Source organism: Bemisia tabaci, chromosome 1 (assembly GCF_918797505.1).
Source record: "Bemisia tabaci chromosome 1, PGI_BMITA_v3".
Lineage (NCBI taxonomy): Eukaryota > Metazoa > Arthropoda > Insecta > Hemiptera > Aleyrodidae > Bemisia > Bemisia tabaci.
The window spans coordinates 24484835-24499183 of NC_092793.1; the positions used below are offsets into that span (position 1 = coordinate 24484835).

Genomic DNA, 14349 nt, shown 5'->3' on the forward strand with positions numbered 1-14349 from the left:
CGTTAGTAGCCAAGAAAGTAAGAGGAAATGAGATATATAAGGAGCTTAATGTGGTGAAGAAAATTGCATTTATTCACGTAACTCATACAATGAAAATATTTTTGTGCGATATTTAAAAAGAATTTACAAGGAAAGAGTATTTACTAAATAACGATTATCAGACAGGTCTTACAATCAAACAACAAATAGAAGTCAATGCTGACAGCGCAAGGCAGGTACTGTCAGTAACTTATAAAATGCATTAGGTGCTTTGTATCTACTGAGATATTTAATTATCTAAAAATATCTCTTGTTTTATCCTGTCTAGGAGACCACAAGTTTTCAAAAATACAAGAAGCAAATTTAGGTTCATGATTTAATTATTTTTCACTGCCTCCTAATTTTATATGAAGAAAACAATATTTTGAAGAAAAAAAAAATAAAATAAAAAAAACTCACCCCAAAAGGTTGTGTGTTATTTTTGGTGAGCTTTGAGGCACCTCCCTTGCACACAATTTTCAGAAGGCAATCAAGTATACTTTTGAGCATGAATCTTTTTTCTCTTCTTTCTTCACAGGAAATTTAATGAGTTTCATTTTTATTTTCATGACTTAATAATTTTAAGAATTTTTCAAATCAGTGGTGCTTGCTCAGGTTTTTCTTTAAATTCGTTTATTTGTATAAAAGAAGAAAGAAAAAAATGATGTGATCCAAAATTATGAAGGATAGATATATCATGGTATATTTGGGGTATTTATACAGAGAAAAGAGACACCGCTCTTACCAGTTAACTGACCATATGCATGTGAGAAAAAGAAGAAGAAAAAGAATAAACCATTTTAAGTAAAAAAAGAGTTGATGAGATAAGAATGAAAGCATTAAGCTAATGTATTTTTTGGCAAGCTTTACTTATGGTAACCTGATTCTGAGAAAAGGATTACAATGGCTAAATTCCAAAACTACGTTCCTTAGCTGCAGCCTCTCAAAATTGCCGTGCATTTTAAATTTTAGAGGGAAAACAACAGCAGGTATTCTGATGTTTACATGATGCTCCGGCATGGAGAAACTATCAGAGAAAATTTCAAGGTGTAATTCCAACCAACCCCCCCCCCCCCCCTCTCCAAAAAGTAAAGGTGGAAACTTTTGCAATCGAGGCACGTGGGTCTGGAGTTTAGCTATTAATCAATAGAATAAAATAATTAATGCCCAGACAATTTTCACTTTATGTTGACGCTTGAATTTTTTCATGCAGACATTTCCATAACGAGAATAAATTAAGATAGGTGCCCCTTTAGTACCTATGCGGTCATATTCTGACTTAGTGTTAAGATTAGTTAATCTCTATTCTGCCAGTGAGGAAATAATAGAAACATATTTTGTAATTTTAATGGGTTTTTTGAAAAATTTGTTAGCCAAAGCATATGAATGAATGAGTTCAATTATCAATTCTCAATGAAATCACCCTCTTTTTACATTCGAAAACATTTAGCTCCAGGAGGCAGGTATACTATGCAATTAGCAGTATAACTCCTTAAGCCCCTTCTTTAGCTCCCTCTGTCAATCAGAAGAAGACAATATTACCCACGGAACATTACAATACCCAAGTATACCTGCACCAACATCATGCAACTTCGACATAACATAGTAACCTCTTTGGTCATTGAGCAAAGTGTGAACATTAGCAAATCCTCACAAGATGAAATAAAATAAAAATGAAAACGACTACCTACCCATGGTTTCATTACCATAATTCAGCAATATCCGCTTTAATTTTTCATGTACCTAGGTGGACTGAGCTGATGAAATAGAATGAGTGGGAAAGGATGTCTCCGCATTCTTCATAATGTACCCTTCCTTTCTAAAGTTGATACAAAAAATAACTAGGAGGATATCTGACTTATTTATGATACTTCATTAATGATGATGTTTGCCTGGGAGACAGGATTCGGGAGGGGGTCGGTCCGAAAAATCAGTTGGGGTGCTTGGTATGATCTCTTACCTACAAAAGTGTGTAAAGTTATTTTCGTTCTTGGTAGAAATTTTGCTCTATCCTGTTTTCCTCCTTTTTTTCTTGGGGAGGTGATATTTCTCCAACTTCCATTTGAAGTTTTTTCATGTTTGAGGATTCATTCATTGAACTTACTAACTTAATGTCATCTTAAATTTAGCAAATCAATTTTTCACAGGATATGCGTTGAGCATGAGGGTGCTTCCCTCCGTGGGAAGTTTTTGATCTTTAATTAGAGAAAAAGATAATAGAACAAATTTAATAAATTAAAAAGAAAATTTAAAAAAAAAAACAAAAAAAACAAAAAAAAAACAATCTGAGGACTTATGTGCGGCAGCAAAGTGATAACCCTTCATAAATACAGTCCTCATTAATCTACTTGTACAACCATTGTACGTTTCTGCCTGATCTTCATAGACTGCACTTAGTAAAAATAAGGAACCAAGATAGCTTGTAAAAAATAAAAATGCGTAATTTTTTTATCCAAGTTACATTTTTGGGGTTAATCAGGTCAAAAATTTTAAATATGTAGGTACCTATCCATAGATTTCCTCGCAAAATCAAAGGAGCTATATTTTTAAAATTCAGTCAATTTATGCCAAGTGTCGAGGGATTAAATTATTTTCCCCCCTAATTCATCATTTTGTTGTAATTTTGAATATTTTTCACCGTATGCAATGGTCCAAAAGTAATGTGTAATCGTTTAGGAGAAATATATCCGGTAAAAAATCGCAGGAAGAATAAATGCATATCTAGGATCGATTGACGCGTGGTCCTTTTTACAAGGATATTCAACGTAAATCAATCATTTGACGGCTTGAATTTACTGTTCTAGTCATTTTGAAAAATACTCTCATGCTTTACCCACGATAATACAATAATATCGCTGCAGTCTATCAGATGAATTGTTAAAATACTCCAGAGACACTATAGGAACATTATCATGCAACATTGTCTCGCATTGCCAAATTGTGACAGCCATTTGCAACCACACAATATGTCACATCTTTGCGCGCATCGTTGGACCGACAAGGAAATTCAAAGTGCCTTCATTTTTTGAGGGTATGCAACATAGACACCCGCAAAGTACGAATATTTGTGGCAATGCCAGGCGTCTTTGTCAACTTGTTACTAATGTCTGTAAGCGGAGACCATCTGGTAAGACAAAGTAACAATTAATTTAGATCTCTCGTTTATTGAAATACCTTTGTCGATAAAATAGGTAATTTTTTTATTCCATAGAGGACGTCTCTTCCGAACCTTCCAGTTCAGAAACCCCACGAATCCCTGATATGGTTGGAGAGATATTCTCGTAGATTCTTTTTAGGGTGCTTCACTTTCAGAAGTTCCAATAATTTTGAAATCGAGATTCTAAAGTTTTTCTTGATGACAGGTGAATCCTCTGCCTCACACTGGGGGCTGACTTACAGCGATATTTCTTTCACAATTGAAGTGCATTTTTTTTGTGCATCGTCTGATAATGAACTAACACCATGCTTGTAGCAAGAAATTACTTTCTCATGTTCTCTGAAAATATTTTTTGGCCAATAACAAAGCAATGTCTCAGGAGTAATTTCGCAAAACAATTTTTAAGCAGTATTATTCTCAACGAGACTTGATGGTTACGTATTACCGCGATAACGTTCAGCTTGGTTATGGAAGTCAGAATAGAATCCTAGAACACAATTCAGAATTTTCTGTCTCCTATACTAGAGACAGTGGTGTCTCCTTACATTTCATCAACTTGTCTTTATTCCTTGTCTACATTTGCATACTTGCATATTTATATATCTCTAACTTTTTCCCCCTACATGCCGGTTGCACGTAAAATAAATTACCTTTACGGCAGGAAATGAATAGATTATCCCACCTCTTCTTATACATAAAGAAATGATATCCTGACTATATCTGAGTGAAAACTTTGTCATAGATCCAAGACAGCTTCGTTTTTATGCTTTAACATGAGAGCCTCGTTGCCCTCTATTAAATATACCGAGTGACCTTCTAACCTAAAGGAGCGAAAATCGCAAACAATCATACCCTGTCCGCGAACTAGGAGTCCGTGTATAAAAATATAGTGCTTCAGATTATCGGTGACCTATCTGAAAAGTCTCCTTCCCCTTCTTTACATCCATAAAATTCCAGATGGCTCCACGCAGATCCACTTTAGTATAATTATCCTTCTCTTAAGTGACAATTTTCAATTAAGGTATGACTATCTCATCTCTTCTTATACATAAAAAAAATGATTTTCTTATTATGTATGGATGAACATTTTGTTAATGCTCCAAAACAGCTTCGTTTCTGATAACTTCTTGAACTCTATGGTGACTAGTCACTATTTTTTTCTCAAAATGTAAGTAAAGCAATGATTGCACGTTTTAAATTAAGGATAGGGACCCTTTTGTCGAACCTCATTCTGTAAACTTGTGAGATGGCATCTTTAAGAGAGAAAGTTGAGACATTTTCAGATAAGTCACTGTTTAATCTCCTGGCCGGGTGGTCCTTAAATTGAAATTTGAACTAAACTTATCGAGCCGGTATCACTTTTCTTGCTTAGTCTATGGCACTTCAATCTTACGTGTAAGTACGTCCTTACAAAATCAACATATTTTTAACAGAGATACTTTCTGGATAAAAATATCATTTGAGAAATGTAAAAAAATAAATAACATAAAAACATATATTTGAAACAATTAAATAATATCAGCACATCGATGATCTAGTCGATATTATTTAATATTTATACAAGATTTTCTAATACTTTCTTAACATTCAAACACTTAAAAAAATGAAATAAACTCAAAGTAAAACTAAAATAAATAATAAACAGATCAAACAAAAAGAGAAACAAAATATAAAATTAAAAAAGGGACAGTAATAAAAGACATCTATTCATTATAAATTAAAGTGAAAAATACTTCAAAAGTAGGATTATAAAGTATACAAAACAAGAATTAAACGGCTGTGCAACCCGGATGGGGTTTACCTAACTTGCTATAAATGCCACTTAAAGAGAAGTTTAGGAACTACATCCTTGTCTTTGTCAATTTGAGTCTTAAATCTACGACTCAATTAAGTGTTGCATCTGAGATTTTTGTTTAGTCTTAAAACTTGATTCTATCTTTTCAGGAAAGAACTGAAGGCGATAGAGTCAATTTTTTCCAGTAGGTACTAAAAAGAGCTTAATTTTGAGCATTCTTTCATACTGATCTTAGTGAGTTAAGTTGCAAAATCAACTGAGCTCTCAACAAATATATATCACTCTTTTTTAGCCACACATGAAGCCAGCTCTCCAAGCATCCATTGAAAGCCCTCTGAATTCCATAGCCAAATCTCTAATTCTTCCATCGTTAAGAAGCAAATTAAAGAGCGACCAAAAAGATGCTCAAGCATTGACTCATGGAGGAACAGGAGAGGTTGATGGCCAATGTGAGATTTTGACCCACTGACTTCAAAGGCGTGCACAAACATTCATGAAAGAAATCGATCAGAAAGTCATGAAGACCGCTGGACCCCGTTAGTTAAGGATTGAGCTCTGATGATTTTGATTCTTGTGCGCTATTGGCCCGATTGAATTTTACCACGCTCTATAAAAGAGGCGGAAAAAATCGAACGAAAAAACCATTTGATTCTGATCTAAAATCATCGCATGGAATGAATGACGCAGCCGCCAGATTGGACTTGTTATGGATTCAAGCACCATCTAGCTGGCTTGAATGCAGTGACGATCCGTGCAATAAGTTGGCATCACAGTTTTCCCTTCATTTACAATGAATCTATACCTTAACTAAATAAAAATCGAGATTTCGGACAAATTCTGCTACAATACTGAAATCACTTTAAAATTTTAGCTAACGTACATCCGTTACATCTACAAGCACATGATCTACCCGTTTTTCCCAAAAAATCTCACGTGTAATATCCTAAAATAAAGCTTAAGGTGAAATGCTATCTTTGTTTGGTCAAATCGAACAGGTGATTTTTGCACTTGAATTCTTTCAGTTTTAATTTAAAGTTTACGGAAAACCTTTTTTTGGAAAGGAATCAGTGTAAAAAATATGCCTCTAGGTCCGTTTTTGGCTGAGAATTTCAAGTAATACCAGTATTTTAGCAAAATATTTTCGGCCCTTCAATGTTTGCCTATAGTTTCGCCACAGATTCGCCTTAAATGCATGTTAAATAATGGATTTTAGAATCCATCTTTTTAATCAATTTAAATGAAGGAAAAACAGTGTTGGGAAATTTTAAGAATGGCGGTTGCTCGAGTGGGAGGAAGGCCCGGGGTTTGAACCCATCCGAGTGGAACAGCCCTTACTCGGTGAACAAGGAAGATGAGGAGATGAACTGAAAGAGTGTGGAAAATGTTCAAAATGGTAAACTAGCAACAAACATGTTCTCTATGAGAGGGGGCGCCGGGACGAGGTCCTCGAGCTTTAGGTAGAATATCCGCTGGAGGCCTTGAACACTGAGGGAGCGGAGCTCGGGGAGTTTCCCGAGGAGCCGGGAGAAGTACTGCGGCTTTCGGTTCGCGTCCGCGTTGTAGATCACGTGGTCCTGGAGCGCCGAGCTTATCCGCGACTGCAGCTGCTCTACCTTGTGCGGCTCCTTCAGTCCGTGACGCTCTGAAATCAGATCAGAAATAATTAATGTAGATCGTTATACCCGGTAAAATCGGAAAATTAGAAACAAAAAATTAAAATTAATCGGAAAATTATTTTTCATTTCAGGAAAATATTTGGTCTTGAGGGAGGGGGATATGATAATTTATTAGAATGGGTGCATTTCTAAGGAGGTGGAAAAAACGAAAGTGCCTTCAATTCTGAACATGCCACGCGCACATCCGTGGATCACGAATAGTTGCATCAAGGAGCCAGAACCAACTCATAATCAGTGCAGTGCAGTATTCGTGGGTCGCGAGATGATGTCCGATTGATGACTGATTTGAATCGGTCGTTCTTGAAATGATTTAAGCACCAGAAATGAGAATACGAGTAAGGACAGTAAAAACTGTTTTGGATGACCCGTTGGGAATTTAAGAGCGTTATAATATTAACACGATCAATTAATTAATCACATCATAAATCAGTCTATAATTTAAAACGGGTCGATTTGTACAGATCCTCCTGTTGTTCACGAATTGTCATTTTTAACGCTTAAGTTTTTTTTTTGATGAGGACCAATTTCATTGTTGCAAGGATAAAAAACTCTTTCGAAATTCTACATAATATCCCAAAATGTATTAAAATTTACCAATGTAGCTCTATTAAAAGGCCAATGCCAGAATGCCCTCAACATCTACGAGTGGAGCCAAAACTGTGCCCTTTCACAATGATACAACTGTTCGACCACGTGGGAGCTGGTGTTGCATACACTGAAAATTGAAGGCGAATTTCCAACGGGTGACAATAACCATCTCTTCGCGTTCGTGTAAGTATATTATTTTGTGCGTGCTCTAAATGAGCATAATTGTGAAGGCGGAGAGAAAGCAAACATATTTTTGTTAGAGTATTGTCATGGAGAGTTCAAAAATAATTTGAAAAAATATCCGTATAAATATCATTATGGAGAACATCCTGAGAGTCTTCTTGCTTACCTGTGATGATAGTGAGAGCACAGAGGCAGGCGAAAGCGGAGAGGTCTATCTCCATGGCGTGCATGGATTGACAGAAGTCTAGGATGGCGAAGAGCCAGTCACCAAAACTCCGGACGCACTGTTGTTTTTCTAGCACGACGCCGTTGCAGAATACTAGCTTCGTATCCGTCGCTCGAGTCCTGAAAAATTCAACGAAAAAAATTCAATTTCAGTACTCTGGTATCCAGCATTGGCTGGTTAAAAATGAGGGACTTCTTGGGTATTGACGCAGAACTAATACTGTCTAATTCAAGAAACGGAAGATTTTCATTTCAAATTCGACGACTGCGCCTTCAAGTAGGGCCGGATTGAGGGGGTGGCCACATGGGCAGTGGCCCATGGCGGCAAAATTAGGGGGCGGCAAATTTTGTAATTTTATTAAATGCAGGTACAAAAAAATAGGATTCAGAAAAAAATTACAAACAAGAAAAGGTGACTAAATCTCCCATTTCCTGAGAGTTCATTAATTTCTAATTTTGTCGTATTTCGGTGATACAGAAGACAGCGCACCTTTAATTAGTTGAGTTAAGAGAGAAACCAAACGCGTAATTTGGCCTGGAGCGGGGCGGCGCAAAGAGAAATGATGACGAGTACTTGAGATGAAAAGGAGAAGCTCTCGGCGCGGCGGTCGGCATGTAACACATATTAGCGCCTACGAGTCTGCATGAATACTTCACGCATTGCGTCAAACGCACAGTAAGGTCAACAGCGGTCGGCGCGGCGTGAAACGTAAAGTGCCTACAAGACTACATGAATACTTCACGCATTGCACAATGTGGTCAGCGCGGCACGGCGGCGGAAGTTACAATTATTAAACCACATTTATGTTTGTTCTTTCTTTCTTATTTTTTTAGTTCATTTCTTACAAATGAAAGGCCTTGTCCCCACAGAGATAGGCTTACGGAACTGAACTTTCGCGCGAAGTTCCGTGAACTTTTGCTGGTAGTGTTGACAGGGCTTACGCAAAAATTGTGTCCAACACGAGTGAACGCGTCTTATGCACCCTTCTCCCTCCGGCACGTTCACTAGATGGTTTTTATTGATGTTTCAAAATGAATGAGAAGAGGGCGGCAAAATACACGCGGCCGATGGGCGGCAAGCAGGTAAATCCTTGCCTTGCCTTTGCCTTCTAGTCAAAGAATTATGCAAAAATTACATCGATGCCTTGCATGACGGACGCACTTATACGACGAGAAACTTTGAGGACATGAATTAAATCATAAGGAGGCACATGTGCATTGGATATCTACATATTTTCCTTTAGAATATATGTCCAAATAAGTGTCTAATTGTCTTTATCATATTTCTTTCTTCTGATTTATTTATTTGTGAGAAAATTAATAAATTTGTCTCCTTGAAATTTTTAGATACACTAGTTGAAATCACAAATAAGGTACTCCAAAAAATATGTCCAAAAATATTCGTAAATTTTCAAGAAGATACGCATTTTCCAAAAGTTTTTCTTCTTCTTTCACTCGGCATCACGGCGGTATAATATCAAGTGGGCTGAACTCGCCATCTTCTGAAACGCGAAAGTCGGGGGGGGGGGGGAGGGAAGGGGAGACATGTTCGACTTAGAGTGGCTCTCATTGGGTATCTAAAATATAAGTCGTTCGAATAAGCTGCAAAGAGTTGGAGGCATTAAGAATAGTTTTAGTGTATGTTTCAGCATTTTCTCCAGCAGGTATAAAAGAAAGCTCACCTATAAGCTAATCGGAGAACAAAAAGTTCAAGACATGCCGACTGGAAGAGAAGCTCCTGATCCTCGGGGCAGAGATCGGAAAAACCGGGGATTTTCTCAACGAACAGCTTGATTACGTCTATGGAAGTAGTTAAAAGCGTGTAGAACTGCATTATCTTCTCCGCCTCCGTTATCACCGGCTCCAGCGGACTTGGTTCTCTATACTGTTGACAAAAACGAAAAATAATTATTCCAGATTTTTGCGTGACCATATTCATGTTACTAGGTATCAGCACAATCCATCTGATTTGGTCATAATCAGGCGAAATAGATCTTCTTTGCTGACACTAAATTATCCCCCAAAGACTTAAGAAAATCAACCTTTCAATACGGAAAAAAAAAGTAAGGACTGTTAGATGATATACGATCATTTCCATTTAACTATGTTAGTATCCAATAAATTAAGTTACTAGTCCAATTGCTTCGGTACTACCACTATTAATTGGAAAATGCTGATATCATCCAACAAATTGGAGTAGTATCACAATTTTAGGGAATAATCCCTAAAACTTTTTTTTTCCGCGAATTATTATAACACTACGCAACTAAATGAATATTCGCTCGTGAGTATGGGTAGCGTTGATGGGTTGGTGCAACATCGAAAAACCTCCGTCGATATGGAATATGTTCCACATCAACAAACAAGTTTTGGTTTATAGGTCTAAACCTACAATTCAACGAACGGAAATTCGATTGTACCAACCGAGAGTCCGTCCGCCCGAACAAAAATTCACTCTTCCAAAAACAATAAGCGCCTACTGAACTGAACCTATCGACTCGCATATCGGAGGTTTATTTTTAGGAACAACTTAAAAAAGGAACATCATCGCACGTAGCCAGTGATGGCTTCTGCATTTACACTATAAGTAGGCACTGCTTCCTCAAATAAATTTGAGCATGTGAGTTATAATATTTACATATTTTTTTTTTTTTTTTATCAAACAGAGCTTTGCGTAGAAAAACACAAAAATCAAATCCATCAAATCAAATTCAAATCAGTGTGGATGACTATCTTGGTGAAAAGGATGTTTTTGGCCTACTTAAAAAATTGAAGGCGAAATATAAATGTGTGTCTGTGTAACCCCATGATAATTATGCATCGGCTATACCTTTAAATAGAAAACTCGAAAAGAAAATGTGATAAATCGGTAAGACTTGCCTGGGAATAATCAAGAGAGGACAGATCGGGGGAGGTGTCGAGGTGCCCCCGGACGAGGGCGGTGATGAGGGAGACGGGAGGACTGGGGGGCGATTCCTGGGGGGACTTGGGCTTGGAGGGGAGCCTCCCTCGGCGGCCCTTGAGCGAGTCCGTGCGCACGACTTCTTTGACCATGCCCACTTGGAGACACTTCTGGAAGCGGCAGAACTGACACCGGTTCCGCCGCCGTTTATCCACCGGACAGCACTTCTCCGCCAGACACACGTACTTCGAGCCCTTCTGTACAGTTCGCTTGAAGAAACCTGCAAAAATAAACAAATTAATGCACATGAGCCCGCAGTAAGGAAAAAGTAATCCATGCACCTTGTATTAGTATGGAAAGAAAAAGCTAAAGTCAATTTCTGTTCCTTCATCTTTGCAGCTTCTTCTGCGAGATTATTTTACAATGTCAAGAAAACAAAATCTATATTTTCTAAGAAAAATTTTACGAATCAAAAGGAAGCCTAAAGTAACCTAAACGCACTGATAATACTTTTTGCTCAGTTTTTTACGGGTTACATTGACCTAAATTTCAGTTATGCATCGACCAAATTTTTGGGTTGAAAATTTGCAACCTTGTTAAAAATCAGGGGCGAGCCACCAAAATTGAAAATTATCAGGCATTTTCTCGTCCTTCTGAAAAAAAAAAAAAAAAAAAAAACATTTTGAATATTTTCCTTACAATGTTTCAAGAAATGTACCTTGTTATACTCAACCCAGTGTATGCTAAAATTTTGAGGGAAGCCATAAAAAAAAATGCGCAAAAAAAGACAATCGGGAGAAATTTGACCGCGATTGAGTGGCGCTCTTCTTTAGAGAGGCATTATTTTCAAATTTGTACAGAGATGTAGCGGCGCACAGAGGGGCAAGCCAATGGAAAAAGTCAGAAATAATGGAGGCTTTAAAAGTTCATACTCTCGCCAATATGAAAATTAGCAGTCTTAAAGAAGGGTTCTATCGGTTATCTCGTAACATTTGTGTCGAAAAACATCCGTTGAAATTCAAATTGTAACAAAATAAACATCGACTGAACAAAAATTTCCCGTCCGACCTGTTTCGACGGCTCGTTCCCCTGTGCGGTAGCCTTATTTTTAGTCGTGGTGGTGCTTATCAACGATCGAAGGACGTCGGCGAGTGACTTCATTATATTTTGAAAGGATTTATTTCAGTCGTGGAAATAATCCGCGCTAGCCTATCATAAATCAGAGCAGAAAAAAAGCCCGGATGACAGCCGGCGCGAGTCGGGCGCTTCTCGTGACTTTCGACAAAAAATCGTCGATAGATTCGATCGCGACACGCTCCCGAAACCACCCGTCGACCGCCCGCAAACTAAAGCCTGTCATCGAGAAAAATCTCTTGCAGGTCTTTCATTCACCTAATTTTGAAGTCAGCAACCGGGGATTACTTAGGTATTTTACACGCGAGAAGAAAGAGCCTGTAAGCCTGGAGAGCTTGAAATTACAAATTTCCCTCGTCCGAGATTTGTCGCCCTCCAGACATAAGGACGTAACTACACTTTGCTATGAACCCTGTCTCCCATGCACTTTAATGCTTTTCCGAGCTCATCCAAACTCCCAGTGTGTATTTACGCCCTTATATGTCAGCCGGTCGACGAATTATAGAGGACATTTGGATTGCATATTGCAAAATGGAGCCAAGAGCATGTTGCTGGGATTGTGCAACATACATTCCTTTCAATATCAGTGGCGTAACGGGCGCCCCCGCAGACCCTGCTATGCAGGGGGGCCCAGGCGCCAAGGGGGCCCTCGGCCGCCGGAATTTTTTTTTTCTCTCTCTATCTTTGATGCTTAGCTTAGGTTTCAAACTTTGGGCATTTACTTACCGAGATGGGGCTTCTTCCTCCGATTTTTATTGTTAGCTCGGGGTTTTTCATACTTCTTTCGGACTGTTCCGAACTTTTTAGTTGCTGGAGGGCCCCTGCCTTCCAATGTCCACTCAGTGATTACTATAAATCGTTTTTCTTTTTTTGTCACTTTTCGTATTTCGGGCTTTGGGAGATCCAATAATCTAAAGGGCCCCCAAGGCTCTTGGGGGCCTTTTGATCCTTGGGCCTGGGCTGGGCCCCCGCCACCCTTTAGATCCTTGATCCTTTAGGGGTCCCATATAATCGGGTACGGGATCTGGGACGGTGTGGGGTGAGGCAGTTCAAGTCCGTGATTTGAGATGCCTCGGACCAAAAAATGGGAAGCGGTGGGGGGGGGGCTAATTTTGGAATTTTATCGACATGGGGGGGGGGCCTAGAAAAAATTTTGCGGGGGGGCCCAGCGGAAGTCCGTTACGCCACTGTTCAATATAATTACTGAAATAATGAAAAATATCAGATTCCCAAAGGTAATTCTCGTCTTGAATTCATAGTTTATTGAGAGTAAAGATAAAACTTGTATATGTTACGGGTAATCTAGTCAAACCGGGTAATGTCGACAATAATTGACATTACCCAGGCCGTTTTGGTTAGGTTAGGTTAGGTTAGGTTAGGTTAGGTTAGGTCCAGCCGGTCCCGTCTGCGGCCCTCGCCCTGACGACTGAGGGGTGGGATGGCAGGTATTATAACCTAACCTAACCTAACCTAACCAAAACGGCCTGGGTAATGTCAATTATTGCCGCTATTACCCGGGTAATGTCGACATTACCCGGTTTGACTAGATTACCCGTAACATATAGATGATCAGTTCATATCTCGTCACCTTCCAGGCAAAGTATCACAAGCGCCATGCGACGTTTCAAAATTTCCGCCGCGATTTTATTTTTTTACAGAGAAATTGTTGGTTGAATCTACTTGAAAATTTCACTGAATTTTATCGGCAGTGCAAAGAAAATTCAGTGAAATTTTCGACCAGCTTCGTTGGACAATTTCTCTGTAAAAAAATAAAATGACGGTGAAAATTTTAAAACGTCGCATGGCGCTTGTGATACTTTGACCGGAAGGTGACGATCTGCAGATTGAAGAAAGTTGCACAACTTTAGCGACATTGGAATGCTCCTGGTTCCTTTTTGCAAAATCCAATCCATTTAGCGTTACATATTTTATGAAGAGGGCCATATTTCTACATTTTTTTTTTTTTTTTTTTTTTTTTGAATCGATACATTTGCGATGCAAGATTGCGGCGAATTATCGAAAATGCGGCTGAAGAACTTAGTGCTTACCTTTACATCCTTCACAGGTGCGGACTCCGTAGTGCTGGCAGGCGGCGGAGTCGCCGCACACGGCGCAGAGTTGTGAGGGGGAGGGTGGGGTAGGTCTTTGGGCCGGGGCGGAGGGCTCGCTCCCTGGCGAGGAACATGCTGAGTGAGGAGGACACGGGGTTCGACTTAATCGTAATTTTGGCGATTCACTACTGCTACTGAAAACAGAAAAAAACAAAGCTTCCCTTAAAAAACGGTCGCAAGTATCACAAATACGGTTAAACATCTGTTCAAAAACAACCCCCTCTCAACAACCTGACGGGGAAAAATTTGATAGTTTTTATTTTAAGGTATACCCCCCGTCCTCCTTGTGACACAATTATTCGTTTCCGACTTGTATATTCAACAAAAGAATATCAAAAAGGAAGCAAAAAAAGTAAGATATGATAATAAAGAAATTTTAAGTCAGCGACGACAAGATCCGGTCAAGAAAAATCCAAAATTAATTGATCATTATCAAAATATTCTATAATACCTGTATTTTACGAACATTTTGATATCGATGGGACTAAAAGGACCAAAAATGTCAAACCGAACCAGAGTTTAGGTGGATTGAAGTTTGCTGTAAAAAAATCGTAGCTTCA

The 14349-nt window shown here is 38.6% G+C and overlaps 1 protein-coding gene across 3 annotated transcripts in view; it reads right to left on the bottom strand.

The window, feature by feature from the left end:
* Positions 1-49: 49 nt before the first annotated feature.
* Positions 50-14349, bottom strand: part of LOC109041154 (Hormone receptor-like in 38) — a 110015-nt gene continuing 95715 nt past the window's right edge. For all 3 annotated transcript variants that reach the window (XM_072298445.1, XM_072298449.1, XM_072298453.1), the window contains exons 4-8: positions 13727-13923; positions 10523-10824; positions 9325-9527; positions 7584-7762; positions 50-6612 (exon numbers count right to left, since the gene is read on the bottom strand). In XM_072298445.1, the coding sequence (XP_072154546.1) occupies positions 6356-6612; positions 7584-7762; positions 9325-9527; positions 10523-10824; positions 13727-13923 (1138 nt within the window). In that variant the 3' untranslated portion in view covers positions 50-6355. The remainder of the gene's footprint in view (positions 6613-7583; positions 7763-9324; positions 9528-10522; positions 10825-13726; positions 13924-14349) is intronic.